Here is a 16,719-nt window from a genome sequence, read left to right on the forward strand (position 1 = left end):
AAGGAAGGACATAGTACAGTTGTGTATAATCTTAACATAACTGTAGATGTCCTTCTCTTTACTGTTGCAGTGTTCACTCCCTCCCTCCACCTCTGATCCATTTCTCTTCTGGATGTACTGATTACCTTTCTTTTCCTTGGACTGGTGTTCCTACTGGGCTTTTAGTTCTGAGGATGGTACACCCAGACATCACCTTTATGCCCTAGGCTATGCAAGGAGCATATATGTGATGTACAACACACCTTAAAGCAATGTAAAGACTTTGGTATATTGGCCAGATATCAGGCCACTCTTGGTAGAGTATCCCTAGTGTTATGAATACTACAAAAGTGAAGAGAAGGACATGTACTATTACTGTAAGATTTTACTCAGCTGTACTTATTAATTCATTATTTACCTTTCCTTCACACCCCTCCACAATTTCTGTGCAGTTGCTTCAGAAATATTGCTGAATGTTACACTATTTTTGAGATTTTTTTTACTGGCATTATTACTTTAATAAGTACAGTTACTTATATGTATTTTTGTTTAACTCCATGTGCTTTTTAACCATTGCATATTTCATTTGTTTTATTACATTTTATTTTTATAAGTTGTAAGTGTTGACATTTTGAAATATTGTTATGCATTTGAGAAAAGTCAACTTTTTGTTTTTCATTTCTTTTCAAGTTGCTAAATGCAACCCAAAAGGTGAAGTATTGACAGATGTAATTACAATGTGCAAAATGTGACATGCCATAACTGTGAAATTTGATTTTAAGCTGCATTTATCCTAGCTTTAAAAATGCTGACTTTTATAAAGCTTTATTGCTCAAAAGAAATACCTGCCCAAATCAGTCCCCATGTAGTAAGTCATATCTAAAAGCAGACATCACAAGCATGTACACACTGTCTGAGCAGCAGATGCAGCGCTCATGCTACAACAGCAAATAGTATTGATTGTGTGATTGGAGATGAGAATGCTTGCATGGTGTGGTCTTTTCTATCTTTGTAAAAGCTGCAGTGTGAACAAAAGACACTGTCAGAAAAGTGTGGTTAGAATCATGGTAAAGATGATAATAGACTGTTTGTTATGCTTTGATCTTGTTTTGTAACATGCACTGTGAATAGAGAATTGTCAAGCATAAAGGACATGAGAGCATGGGAAACATGTTTACAAACAGAGAAGTTTCCAGAAATGTCGCAGCTTGATCTGTCATTTAGATGATGAAAATAGTTTATTACATAATGTAGTCATTGGCTAATTAAAATTGGAAGATTTTCTAAAAAGAACCACCTAAGCTGAGAAACTGCGGATGTTGTACTTTGTTTATATATTTAGCTGGCCATTTAGTCTGCCATATTAGATTTACTTTTGTGATTCTCAGGATTGTTGCTATCCTATTCAGAAATAAATATATCTGCCACAATATGATTTAAGTCTGCAAGGTTTTTATTTGAGACAGACTACCATCAGATCTTTACATATGGTGAAGCCAGATGTGAAATAAAATAATCTAGTACATTATTTCATCAAGCTACATATTTATGAAACAGCATGGCCAGATAGATAGGAGGAGATGTGACAATGGTGAAGACCTAAATGTGGATCTGTATGAAACATTCGGTATCAGTCAAAATAGGTGCATTTAGCATACTCCTGTAAGTTCATAGGTTTGGCAAAGAGCTGTCAAAAAAAAAGGTGACTGAAGCAGCTGTTCTTAGCTTATGATAGTGTGTGCCTTGTGGGAAGAGGAGACTAGACAACATGCACCACTTCAGTGTCCATCATCCTTTCAAAATGCTTGGACAAAAAGCACCTTTATTTTTCTAATTGCATACTTGCAATGAATCATGCTACAGATAATAAATCAAAAGTTTTTTTAAGAGAGATACTCTTGAGCTTCGAACTAATAAATTAATTTTCAAGCCAAAAGGCATTAATAATCCTGTATGGTTTAGTAAAATAATCTCTGCTAAGTGCATGGCAGGAATTTCAAACAGAAAAAAATGCACAGTCTAGGTGAATTTCCAGAATTTGTAAAATATTTTTTTATAACTGTCATGTTATACAGACAGAACCTTGCCAGGCAGGTTGGACTGAAAAGCAACAGTATGTTGTTTTGCCATAAACTGTCATGTTATAATGACAGGAACATTCCAGGACAGACTTTTTAGCAGCACATAGCAATCAGACAAAGAACTGTTGCATTGCTTATTTCTGTCATGGATTGTTAAAGCAGCAGTGCATGTGAATGCATGACGTAGTGTATACTGCTCAAAGCTGCCCACCGAAGTCAGACGAGTAAAATGTGTCATAAACTAAAATCAAGTGTTTGTAATGTGCTTAGCAATTTTTTCAAAATCTCTGTTAAAGTCTAGGTATTCTGTTTTCTGCATGACAAAATTTCCCTGATTATGCCCCAAAAATATTCCACGTGATTTCAGTGTACTGTGTATAGTCTTTTACAGCAGTTTTCTCTCAGACTGCTACATGTACAGAGCTTTCATCTACAAGAAAACTTATTCAAGATGCTAATAAGTATAAACATTGCATTCACCCCGTTATCCTTTATCTGTAACAATTCCGATTTCACACAGGCAATGGATTTGTAAGTTAAAGGGATGAAGCAACAACACTACAATAATCTGCTCTTCAGGGAAACTAGAAAGACACGTCAATTTCCTCTCTCTTATTCATATGCTCAGGCCGACTTTTACAATTTTTGTGGGTCAATTGAAACATGTAAAGCCTTGGTAGGTTGAATGTGACACTCTCAAAGTGACAAAACACAAAAACATTTTCTACAGTGGGGGAAGTTCCCTGCAACCATCAGTACAAACTTCAAGATCTCACAAACTTGGAGAAGAGGGGGAAAGTCAGGAAAATGAAATACCCGCTTTCTTGCTTTTCTTCATATCTAACTACGCCAACAAGATATTGGTGATCTTTCACTGACAACATTTTGAGCATCAGTCAGCTGGCCAAAAGCTGACAAATGATTTTAATCTGATTTACTATCTGTTATCAGGGAATTTGCATCTACCATTTTCTAGATTCACTATTTTGTCTCTACCTTCTCAGTTAAAATTATAAGAGGGTTATTTATAATTGGTTCAAGTCATATGCATTAATGCATTTGCCAGAAAGACTCTGTTTCATAGGATTATAGTAGAGCGGTAGCCAGTGGGCATTATTCCTTGACCCCGAGGGCAGCCCTGTTCACAGTGACCTGAAAAATACCAGCCCAGTTCTTATCATGTTGGAAGGAATATTGAATTACATAAGCCTCAGAGTAAGAATGTCTGTTCTACTTTGCACATAATATCTTTTCACCATGACCCTGAACAGTTCTTTCTGTTGCAGTCACCTGAGCTGTGTATTTTGTTTTTTTTTTCCATATTGTTTACTGTTGCACAGAATTATCATTACTTAACATACTGCTCAGTGCAGGACTTTCAGGCACTCAAAGTGAACAGCTATCAATAATTCCTTTCACTCTTGTAATTTTCATTTCTGAGTGACTAAATATGCAGCATAATCCATATGTACTTATCGGACACTTTTCATGAGGGATAGCAGTAAATTAGGCTCTGCCCCATTTTGACAGTGTATTACTTCCATACTATTACCAACTCAGTTTGGGATCAAGTCCAGATATTCAGAGACCTGACAAAGTTAGAAAGGATTGATTGCTCCAAGGAGGGATGGCTGCTCTTCTTGAGACAGAGAATTATTAAATATATGTTAACCTGGTAGAATACAGGAGGACAGTCAATTACCCTGTGTTTCATGAGTACCACTTGGATCACACACACACACACACACACACACACACACACACACCATAGTAACATAATTTTACCCTTTAGATGGCACTCTGAGGGGGAAGCACCCCAGATACTAAGTGGATGATGTACCAGAAAAGTGCATCCTGTATTCAATTTGCTATCCCCAAACAGATGTCTGACTTCCAAGGAGATAATGGGTATAAAATTCTCCACTTTTCATTCCTTAGCAAGGAGATCATCAGGGTAAGAAGCAGAGATGACTGCAAGTTTGTGACCTTCATGAAATACCTCACAGATTGGCACCTGATAGACTGCAAGAGAAAATATTACTCCATTGATGCTGTAGAACTTGAAACATGGGGATATCAGTGGTAACCACTTTAAATGTCAGGACTCCTACTTCTGAGCCCCAAACATGGAAACTACATGGCTGAAAATCTGGACTAAACATATACTAAGTCTGTTTTTGACATTTATGGGACTATTCCCTTTTCTGTAAAATATAGTGATCATGGAGTTGGCATTCATAAGTCCAGGGATATGGAGACAAATCCTAAAAATCTCCTAAAAATCATGCTTTAAGAAAAAGAAGAGGAATGTTCAATACACACTTTTCTCCTGTACTTTTTTGTATTTTTCTTCTGTGTTTAAGGACTCTGCAATGTGAGTCTTGACATTTCAATATGGAGCTCCTATCAACCGTACAGCCTGTTACGTCACCTGTTAAATGTCATGTAAAATGCAGACCACAACATTAGCTGAGGAATTCTTCTCATATATTTTTTAAACTCTACTGTGCCTCAACAGTTAAGGTGGGAAGGTTGATAAGTGTTGAAGCTGCAGTGACAGAAAGATAGACATGATCAGTGTGGTGTGGAGATATAAGTGTGCAAGAGGGAAATGCAATTGAGTTGTGAAAAAAGGGGAAAGAATTTTCCAAAAGCAAGGCTAAAACTCATGTGAATTTTGCTTATTGTACCAGCAGGGGTTAAAAAGAAAGTTGTTTAAAAGGGGGAGTATGGGACATAATCTAATGATGATAGGATGGTCAAAGGTTTACTTTACTAGCCATTGGAAAAGTGGCACAGAAAGGATACTCCTAGAGACAAGAGAAGTAAACATGTCAAGTGTTAAGAAGGATAATAAAAGAATACAGATGGGGGTTAAAACTGGCAGTAATCAGGTCCTGTAAATTAGAGAAAGGAATATTCTAAAACGTGGGGGAGAAATAAATGGGTGGATTTAGGAAGGATCAGTACTGGAAATGAAAAGAAGAAATTATGAGGACCATACTTAAAATCCTTGCAGCAGAACTACAAGAGTGGATTTGGGTCGCTTTATGCTGAGTTCAAGGTTGCAGTATCTCATACTGTTCCCTGTACTCTTAGGTACAGTGATCTCAGAGTTAGTATGTATAAGTAGCTGGGGTGGGGGGAAAACCTCTCTCCAAAAATACTTTAGTAGTGCAACAGTGAGTTTTGAAATTCATTTTTTTGTTTCACTCACAGGTTAGTTTTCAGACAATTGGAGGGGGTACAATTTTGGGACTAACACTTGTAGGGAGTTGGAAGAAATGAAGGATGAATAAGAAAGGAGGGCAAACTGGTGTCTTATTTTTCCTTATGTTCTTGCGCTGAAGAAGTGCCTCTGAACCAAGTGTGCTAACTTGCTGTACCTACGTTCACTGCTTCTGTTAGTATAGTTTGTAAATGATATTTAATAAAGTATATAAATAAATAAAAATAAAAAAAAAACACAAGGTACATTGTTGCTAGTTTCATATTTGCTTCTTTGGGGGTGTATACGTTAATGAAATGACATTAACCATCATGATTTAACAGTTTAATTCTATACAGAAAGATGAAGTTTTCACCTCATTCTATCACCCACCACACCCAGCCCACCCTTAAAGTGCACTTAGAATGACTTCTTGAATGAGATTGAGAAACCAAATTCCTTTCTAGTTACTCACTCAGCTGAAACACTAAATCAGGTGAAAGATTTCTGTTTCAGATGAGCATTCCTGTCACTCATTCACTTGTGAAGACAATGGATTATTTTGCGGGCACAGTTAGACGGCCATATAAACTGAAAGCTACAGTGTGTAGTTCCTGAGTTAGCTGTACAGCTATCTGTGTCATACCATGAGCTACTGCTTCAGTAGGTAGGTAATTGTTTTCTTATGCACAGTGAAGGTATGTAGATGTCAGGAAAGCTGGCTTGGAGAAGACACAGCTGCTACAGACAGGTGTAAGTCCATGCCAGCAGACAAGTAAACGGAATAGTTACCGAATTTCACAGAACATTTACTGACAGCTTCATTATGTCTTACAGCATAGCTCTACAGTACTGATCTAGAAATAGAAAGTATGGAAGTCATTTTAGGTGTCCAGGGACATTAATTGTAGGATGCATAATACATAAAATTATTTAGAAACCTTGGCACCTAAGTCTGTAATAGATAGAGGCAGCTTGCAACTAACTGAACACTCATGCCCAATTCTGCATATGCCCCACAAAACAACTCTAGAGTATCAACCTGCCAGATACTTGGGAAGCAAGGCTAGACTTTAAGGCCCCACCCCCACCCAGGTTCGTTAGACTAGTACTCACCTATGACTGTGACAGTTTCCAAGCCCCTGTACAATTAAGATAGTCCATAGATGGTGAAGGAGCCTGAATGCTCAGAAGTGACACCTTCAGTCTCTGAATGCTTTCTCATTTCTTTAATAGTACCATACTACTGTTGTGTTCATTGGCCTTGCATAAGAGAGAAACTTGGGAAGTTCATTGTTACTCTTGTCATTTTTTTATTAGGTGATTGTGTTAGTCCTTCAACAAAAAGTGAGTTGGATGAGCTTCAAGAAGAGGTGGCACGTAAGGCCATAGAGCAAGAAATGCGGAGGAAAAACGAGCAAGAGAAGGAGGCAGCTATGGGCTTCAATCCATGGCCCAGCAAGTTTCTGGATCTAGATGAGCTGCAAAACCAGGGTAACAATCAATTCTCAGTCTTGCTTTCTCCTGCAGTCACTCTTGCCTGCAGTGATACTAATAGCTCTTAATGTCTCATATAAGATAATGAAGAATATGGTCATGTTTAAATGTAGCTGTGTCTTACTCCTTCTTTCTAAAACCTCTGGCAAAGACTAAATTTAATACATTATATTTAATCAGTAAGTACAGTATAAGTTTACCCCTATGTCATCTTTCGTAAGTTAGCCATACAGAGATGCCATGTCTGCAAACCTCTCAGTGCAAGAAATCTGGACAAAGCCAGAAAAAAATGGGGGGAACAAAGGTCCAAAAATAGGGAAATAATTTAAATATTGCTCCTATAAACTTAGAAAGTTGCTAGAATAACAAATTTTGCATAATTATGTATTTTCTGAAGGGTATAAAGTCTGCAACTCAAATGTTTGCCACTTAGTGACTTTAATTTTCAATAATTTTTTAGAAAACCACAAATTTTATGAGGAACAAACCAAATATATGAGGCAAAAATCTGTACAGTTGAGTATGCATGCCTGTGGACCTTAGAGTGGTATATTCTATATTTGGTTTATCAGTATAGATCCACAGATTTAGGACTTAATTGCCTACCCCAGTGGTATATCACTCAGATGGGTATTTTTTTTTCTTTTTATCTATGCCTCCAACTATTGATTGTCCAATTCATTCCTAACTGAGTAGATAGTTGATTGCAGGTGTTGTTGTCACCCTGGCAACCATCAAGGAGTTTCCTGCTGATGCCCCTAATCTTACTCCTTTGAGGCTTGCTGTGCATACCCACTAGAGTGGGGTCCTGCTGTATCATGTTTAGTATGATGTATCCTTCCTCAAGTGTAGAAATTAAGTCTCTACATACAGCACTTGGACATTGCTTGGCAGATCTGTGCACATATCCCGCCTTACAGGCTTCATGCTGTAGAACCCAGTGCCACCCAGTATCAGCGTGGCAGTAGACCAAGCCCACTACCTTCCATCAGTATGGATGAGCTAGCATTGCCTGCCAAATCCTATCCTCTTTGGGCTTCTTAAGCTTCTGGGTTATGCATGGATCTCCGGCTATCTGGGTCTCAGTCAGGGATTTTTTTCTCTGCACAGTGGACCCAGCTGACATTTATGGCTTTTTGCAGGTATATAAACAAAGTCAATATGAAATGACAGATTCAATGGTGCAGAATTGACTTTCACAGAAAAGCAATTTTCTAGCATGCAGAAACACATCTGTTTCTAAAGTTACCCTGAAATCAGCTTCCAACAGACATTGTTAGAATGTTTAGACGCAGAAGTTTTGACTTCCAAAAGAGTCAAAGAGAACTGCTTTCAGGCCATTGGAGACCAGCTTCTTAACTCTTGTTTCATGTATAATTCCTGATTCTTCACTTTCTGGATTTTCTTTGTGATTTGGTATCATGTGCTTGCATTCTGAACCAGTCATAAAGTATCAATGATTTTCTTTGGGGAGAATCACTCTCCTGAGCTATAGTCTTTTCTTGTTCTGCACTCTCATACAAGTACGTAACCATTGCATCCCATGTAAAGTCCTTATCCTAAGTACAGATTGCCTTATTTTTTAGAAAAAAAATATTAGTCCAGCATGATGCATCTAGAATGTTACTTTATTGCATTACAACACAAAATCTGGTGTAACAACAAAAACTGCTAAGGTACTTTGTGTTGGATTATAGCAGTTTGACTTGCTAGTTGTGAATAAGTCCTTTTGCTAGTATGGCTAGTTGCATTTTGTGACTGAGGAACAGAACTTTGTCTGAGTAACCTGTGAAAACAAGATGAATTAATTAAGATGGATAGTGATGCAGTAGTTAGCTCTACTGACTTAATGGTCTAGGGCAGGGGTCGAAACTCAAATGACCACTGGTGCTGTATGACGACTGGCAAACTCAGGCAAGGGACACATTCGCTATGACAAAGGAATGCTGGCAGTGTTGCTAAAAGAATAGTGTAGTCATTTCCTTGTCTATAAGTATGTCAATTTGAGGGCTACCTGAGGTCTCAGGGCCATTGATTTAGGGCCCAAGGATCGAGTTCAGCTTCTAGTTACGTTCTGTGTTTAGTTTTCATGCTCTTAATTGTGCCTGTGTAGCTGCTCTCCAGATATTGAAGTGAGATTTTCCTCTGGATACTCCAGTTTTCCCCCACATTCCAAAAATATATTTGACTACCTAATTTATATTGTTAAAATACAGGCAACTATAGCATTCCAAGTTCACAAACTGATGCTGAAGTTCACATTCGTTTAATTAAAGTAAAACAAAGCCAACAGTAAAAGGGCTGACCTGAATTTAAACATTCCGCCTAGAGGACATTTAGGACTGGTGCCTGCCTCCTAGTTCAGCTTAACCAGTCAAATTCTTACAGGCCACAACATCACCCAAAGGTCCACACCACCTCTCCTACAACCTACTGCATTGCTTTCCCGAAAAGTGCACTGTGTGGGTCTCTTGAGTTCATCAGAGGTGCTTTAGCTTTATATTTTTGTTGTTACTATAGTCTGTATAATTTAGTCAGTTACAAAGCCAGCCCAGTAGGACAGGAGGAGGACATGCATCTGCACTGCTTGCAACCCAAATTGAAGAACACACTCAAGTTGCCATTAGGAGTGGCTACAGGATAAAATGAAGTGGTCAGCAGCTAGCTATCCTGTCCTAGGAGAGGGTAAGGAAAAATCCACTGTCTTTGTGACCTCTGGTGGATATCAGGAGTCTCACAGGACATCTCAGATTTAATACTGAGGTGACAATGTCCTGGCATCATTGCACTAGCTGCTTCCACAGCTAGGATAATTGGCCAGTCACTGTGAGCATGATGGCTCCCACCCTCATAGCTTTTCATTGGGTCCCTTGCCCTGCAGGCCTAATACTGAGCACCACTAAGGTCAACTTACCATGGAGTCGGTGGGGAGGGGGTGCCTATCTAGCAAAGGGTTATGTGTAGGGTACCTGGAAAGGAGCAATTGAGGGATCCAGAAACAGGTGAACATTGAAGTTTGGCAAAACAACCTGTGGCTATACAGGGTCAGGTGGGGCTGGAGAAAAATAAATAAAACTTAAATCAGTTTCACTAGCTGTAACATCATAGTTTCTATCTCAAGTTTTATAATTTCATTAAATTATCAAGTTTTAGAGTTAATTTAATTAATAATATCTTCTTCTTCTTTCGGCTGCTCCCGTTAGGGGTCGCCACAGCAGATCAACTGTTTCCTTTCCTTCCTGCCTTCTGCATCTTGCTCTGTCACACCAACCACCTGCATGTCCTCTCTCACCACAAACCATATCTTAGGCCTTCCTCTTTTCCATTCACCTGGCAGCTTCATCCTTAGCATCATTTTCCCAATACACTCTGCACCCCTCCTCAGCACATGTCCAAACCAATGTAATCTTTCCTCTCTGGCTTTGTCTCCAAACCTTCCAACCTGGGATGACCCTCTAATATACTTATTCCTAATCCTGTCCATCCTCGTCACACCCAGTGCAAATCTTAACATCTTCAACTCTGCTACATCAAGCTCTGACTCCTGCCTTTTTGTCAGTGCCACTGTCTCCAACGCATATAACATAGCTGGTCTCACTACCTTCTTGTAGACATTCCCTTTCACTCTTACTGGTACTCGTCTGTCACAAATCACTCCTGACACTCTTCTCCACCCACTCCATACTGCCTGTACTCTCTTCTTCACCTCTCTTCCACACTCACCATTACTCTGAACTGTTGATCCCAAGTACTTAAACTCATCCACCTTCGCCACCTCTACACCCTGCATCCTCACCATTCCTCTATCCTCCCTCTCATTCACACACATATATTCTGTCTTAGTCCTGCTGACCTTCATTCCTCTTCTCTCTAGAGCATATATCCACCTCTCCAGGGTCTCCTCCACCTGTTCCCTACTCTCACTACAGATCACAATGTCATCTGCAAACATCATAGTCCACGGGGACTCCTGTCTGATCTTGTTTGTCAACCTGACCATCACCATTGCAAATAAGAAAGGGCTCAGTATACTTTATTTTATTTATCTGACCTTTGTTCACTGGGTTAGTCCCACTAGGCTAGTGGCATCTTTTCAGTAGAGATCCCAGCTGATATTTATACTACCAAGGGAAATTTAGCCAGGTCATCTGGGAACTTCCCCTACTCTTTCAATAGGTGCCATGGAATTTTATATCCACTTGAGCTACCACCACCTCAAGCAGACAGGACCTCAGTTTAATGTCTTATCCAAAGGATGCATTGAGCAAACACAAAGCAGTAAAATACTAAAATACAAAAACTTGTCTTAATTAAAAGAACAAATGGTCCCAAGTCAGATGGAGTATGTAAAATTCCAACTTTATTATGCCAACTATAAGAAAGGTTATGTGTCCATAAAGCTTCAAGACTTCATCAGAACAACCAGATAACATAAAACCACCTTTTATATAATAGCATGACCTATTAATTTGTCATGTGCTTAGTTTTAATTCCTTAATTAACATAATTAATTTTTAAGGAAACAACAACCACAGGAGAATCCTGCAGAATGAACCTATGTTAGCTGAGTTTAGAATGTAATACATTTGACCTATATGGAACTTAGACAAGACAGGAAAACTTAGAAAGAAATATAAAACCCTAAAAACTAATATTCCACATTACTTGTAAATAATTTAATTAAAACCATATTTGTAAAATATAAAGAATAAAATATATTATAAAATATTATATGTATTTGCCTCCTTTGTAAACTTCACTTTATACACATCTATTCAGCATTTTACTAAAACATTTATAGTATTTATTACTTAAAATATTTTTCATTATAATTCCTGTGCTTTAAACTTTAAAACAGGTAAAATGGACAAATGCTCGTTTATGCCAGGTGGGGTTGTTGCATTCAGTTTGAGTTGTCATAACTTTTCTCTTCCTTCGATTTCCAACTCCCACCAACCACCCCTGGGATTCCTTCGTATAATATCAGTAATACCAAATCTAAATTTGATAGATCCTGGACAGGTGACTGTATGTTTATAAAGAGCATTATTTAGATTATCTTTAGATATAGCACATAAATGCTCATAAATATATTTTCTCAACTGCCTCTCCGTTTTAACCACATAAAAATGTTTACATTTTGAACAAATAGCAATATAAATAATTCCAATAGTACCACAATTACTGCCATTTAAAAAAATCCTTTCCTTTCTGTACATAATGTTTTTCTGTGTATTTAGTCCTTGATGCTATGTTTGTGTGAGTGTGCGCTACATACTTTTGTTAAGCTGGTGTTACCCTACCAGAAGAATATAGCAGATCAGCCTTTTCAGAGGAAATGGCTTAATTGTAGCATAACGTAGTACATTGGCTGAGTCATGCAACTGATAACTGACACTTTTGCTCACTTGACATACCTCCTATGCTGCCTGTCCTACCTGCCATAGCTATATGGTGAATTTCCCTTATGTCTGGAGCTAGTCCTAACTGTGGGATGCCAGAGTGTGAAGGCTATGCTGTTACACTGCTTATCTTATTCTCCTTCAGTATTACAATTACAACCTGGGATTTGAGTGGAATCTGTAATGTGCAATACAATGGCATGGTTATTTATTTATTTCCAGAGAAATGCAGTTATGCTGGTCATCACCATAGTTGGGGGTGTTACAGTTTCCATTCTGTGGTGAATTCTTAGAGTTTTATGGTATTTCTGTCTGGCTTCATGGCTTCTTATTCAGGTGGTAGAAGCCCATTACAGCCAAGAAGGGCTTGCATATATTATGTCTGCAGTCGTTGGCAGTCCCTGAGCTGTATCTCATCCAAGCTCATAAATAAAATACACTCCTGTCATCTACTATTAGGGTGAGCACCTCAAATTTGAATCACTTGCACTGTAAGGGCTGTAATAACAGTTGTATAGTAACATGTATGCACTGGGCTATGATAATAAGCATCTGCTAGAAGCAGGTTACACACAGTGACATTTATGTGTTATTCCAACTGGATTTGTTTTTCTTCTGCAGGACGAAATGACAGCTTTGAAAAACCTATGCAGGAAGTAGACTCCATACTAGAACAATCTTCCCAGCTAGAACAGAAGGGGGATATGGCTTCAGCCCTCAGTCTCTGTAATGAAGCAATGTGTAAGTAATTACTTCCCTTTATGTCAGCTTTCAAAGCTGTTTGCTGAGCTAAGTGATTCAAATGCACCTCACCAACCCTTAGACATATACAACTAATACAAAATGTGTGGATGTTGCTCCTGCAAAGTCTTGGTCTGTAGCATGTCTCTTATGTTCTTGTTCTGCAGAATTGTTTCACTTACAACTATGTCTTTTGTCCTAAGCACTTGACAGTTTTTACAACTGTCTAAACAAGAAAATATTACTAGTATAAACCAACTCTCCCATTAAGACAAAAGCTTTGCTCACAGTGCAACATTTGGTCATACATGTACAAACAGCTGGCTGTGTATAGCACTCTATTTATCTAAAATATTAATTCTCCAGCATCCAGATGTGCAATGAATATTAAAAGACTGCCGTGTATAACATTTTAGAGTTATTGCTGTACTGCCATTTTGTTCAGTCCAGTTACTCGAATTTCCTTTCTAAAATAATCTTGATACTGTGTTAAAAGTTTGTTAAAGTATAGAGAAATAAGAATGGAGCTGTGGACTGATATCACAGTCTTCCATCAAAGGTAAGCATTTGCTAGATGCTCATTGTATAACTCACTGTTGCAGTAATGACTATTACTCTTGGGAACTTCTGCCACAAAATATTTAATGGCCTGGCTGACTTCCAGTGTTTTTCAAGGTTTCCACTTCTGATGTGGGAACGCACTTCCATCTGGGTGTCAAGATGCTGGCGGTATAAGAGGGACATCAGTTCACACCATCTTCAGTTCTTTCTTGCTGCAGGTTTGCTCAAGATTCATTGTTGTTGCATTGTCAGCCCATCAATGAAGTCTAGTTGCCAGTTCACATAAGTACATTAGTCGGCAAAATCTCTTCTTTATTCTACTGGGTTTTTTTGTTTGTTTTTTTTTGTTTTTTTGTTTTGCATAATTGCCTGTTTTAGCCTTTGGGCACAACAACTAAATGTTTATTCTCGACCCATTGGAATGTTGGTACTGTTGACGTACAGGTTAATGAACTGATCTATGGAGACCATTTACCCAACACATCTGTATATGACTGTGACATTGAGTTCACCTTATGCACTGTTTCTCTCCCAGAAGATGTGTCATTTGAAGAACCCTACACAGAGTAATGGAGATCTTCATATGGAAGGCAATGGAAGTTTTCCAGGCCTAGATAAGATGCAAAGAGTTTCTGGGCCTGCCTTAACACAAGCCATTATTCACTCCTCCATTCATGGAAAGCCTGGAAGATGTTTTTGTTACTGCATACTTAGTGCCAAATTCCCATCCTCTGCTCCCAGGAAGCCTGACTGCTTTTACAAGATTAGTGACTTCCACAGCTACCTTTATAATAGCCCTTTGATGGATCCTGATGCACTGCCAGTGGATTCCAGCAAGGAGAAATACTACAGCTCCCAATGGCAAGAAGAACAACATTTTGAAAGGGGTGGGAAGAAAACACTCAACTCTGCTAACCCTGGTCTTTAGGGCCCTTAATTGCCAGATCTGCATGTTGGAATACCAGGAGTCTCTCCTGAACCAGATAGAGAAGAAGGCTGAAGAAGTAGGCAACTAGGATCTGAAAGGCATAGTACTTTATGTATGTCTTCAGTGACCAGGTTGCTGAGCATGCCATTAAATGTGATTGTAATGCTGTGGATGCATCATACAGCATAACAGCTACTTGGTCAGTGTTAGAAATATGTCTGACTGAGGGCACATTCCCTACAAACTACATCAAAGTAGAACTTCCTAATGCTCTCTTGAATAAGGAACTTCTATTTGAACTCCCTAAGGAGATCATAGGAACATAGGAGGTTACTAGACTAATGGCTATGGGGCCCTTACAAGCCTAACCAAGAGTTTATCCCCAAAATGAAGACATTTGAGAAACTGGAGGGGAAAAGGAAAGACTATACAGTCTGGCAAACATTTTTTTTTATTTGTCTGCTTCCAAATATAGTAGAAATTTCTAAACAAAGAGTTGGCCAACCTAACCAATGCAAGATAACCAGAGGTAGCCTAAGGATAAGAATGTCACTGCAAGAACCATAAAGAAAAGACTGTGACCAAAGGGTCAAGACCCAGAGAAAGAACAGCTGTGACTTATCCAAGCTCCTCCCACTTCCCAACTCTAAGCCTTACTCCCTACCATCTCTTCAGTCTCCCTCACTTTCACAGAAAAAAGAACAGAGGTGTCACTTTGGCCTCTTCATAAAGCAGTGAGGGGCCATCATTCAGGACAAGTGAGTACTTCAGCTCTTAAGTTTGGAATACAGGCAACATTTTTAAGTTAACCAGAATTGTCCAGTATTCCTAAGTCTCTAGGAACTAACTAAATCAGGTCTCCCCTGCTATGAGAACTCTTGTTACACAGAGATATAGAGAGAGTTCCAGTAGAAGAAGAAGAAGGTAAATGTTCCTACTTCAGACAATTTCTTGTTCCAAGAAAAAGATGAGCATGGACACCCACCTTGGATTTGTCAAACTAAATAAATTTCCAAAACCCCTAAAAGTTAACATTGCAAGGCCTTCTACCTCTCTTATTCCTACAAGCCTACATGGTCACCCTGGATCTAATGCATTCCAACATTCACATGCCTTTAGCAAGGGTGAGCAGATATTTCCCCAGATTTGAAGCAGTAGTTTCCCTTACCAGTTTACTTCTTTGCACTTTGAGTTGTCTACTGCATCTAGGGTACTTATAAAATGCCTGGCTCCAGTAATTATCTACAGCAGGACAAAGGGCAGTTACATCTAGCCATACTTTGACAAGTGCCTGTTGATAAAGCCTCCCTAGATAAGACACAGAAGGCTCTAGAATTTATACTGGCTTCCTTCCAATTACTGGATCTCTCCATAAATCTATCAAAATCCCATCTAGTCCCCATGAGATGAATCCTTTTTCTGGGGGTACTGCCAAAGATAAAGTCCCCAGGTGAGATGCGCCAGAAGTAGGTCTTTTTTCCATCTCCTAAAATCAAATAGCTCAGGACTGTTTGCACCAAGATAGCAATTTTAAAGACCTGGGCAACAGATTCTTTCTCTGTTACTTGGGCAGATCTGCTTCTTTATGCCTTTTCTCCAAAACCCTTATTTCATATGATCCTGCAGAAAATAAAGACAACAGGTCAAAAATGCTGCCCATAGTACCCTTTTGGTACATGCAGCATTGATTTCCCTTCTACTGAACTTCGTTAAGGATAGTCAGTGCTATTACCTCAGAGTGTGGGTCACTTGACATAGAACAAGAGGGTCACTTATTCATTCCATCTGGAGGACTGTAAGGTTATTAGCTTTGATTATTATCTATCATTCCCTGTAGGCACATGCTTTTAGAAGATTTTTTTCAATTGTTTTAGGTTTATGGCTGAATACTAGGCTAACTGACATGCAGGATCTTTTTAAGCCTCACTAATAACCTGAGATCAGAATCAAACCCTGCACCTTGTGTCTAGGAGGTGAAGACCTTAACCATTATGTTGAATTGAATAAATGACAAAACATGAGTCTTCATAAGAAGAGCTTTCAAAAATAATAGAGTTAGAAGACTGAGCACACAAAGAAAACCTAAGATTGCTTGCTGTACCAGAGAAACTGGAAGGAATAGACTGCATTCATTTTATAAAATTAAAAATAAAAAATGGATTGGTGTTCTACTGCAGGATTTGATAATTGAAAGGGCACATTGTATGTATGCTCCAAATCTGGCCATGAGAAAGTAACCACAATCTATATTAGTAAAGATGCAATCATGCCGGCATTAAGTGCTGCTGTTGACAAAACTTTGACACAAGAGAAAAGTATTAG

The 16,719-nt window shown here is 38.7% G+C and overlaps 1 protein-coding gene across 1 annotated transcript in view; it reads left to right on the forward strand.

Annotated features, from left to right (window-relative positions):
* The window catches only part of USP54 (ubiquitin specific peptidase 54), a 1,304,502-nt gene that overhangs the window by 1,017,803 nt on the left and 269,980 nt on the right, over positions 1 to 16,719 (forward strand). Inside the window, exons 17-18 of the mRNA XM_044056203.1 lie at positions 6,589 to 6,762; positions 12,789 to 12,908. Of these exons, the coding sequence (XP_043912138.1) occupies positions 6,589 to 6,762; positions 12,789 to 12,908 (294 nt within the window). The remainder of the gene's footprint in view (positions 1 to 6,588; positions 6,763 to 12,788; positions 12,909 to 16,719) is intronic.

Source organism: Protopterus annectens, chromosome 14.part0 (assembly GCF_019279795.1).
Source record: "Protopterus annectens isolate FY-2018-M chromosome 14.part0, PAN1.0, whole genome shotgun sequence".
Lineage (NCBI taxonomy): Eukaryota > Metazoa > Chordata > Ceratodontiformes > Protopteridae > Protopterus > Protopterus annectens.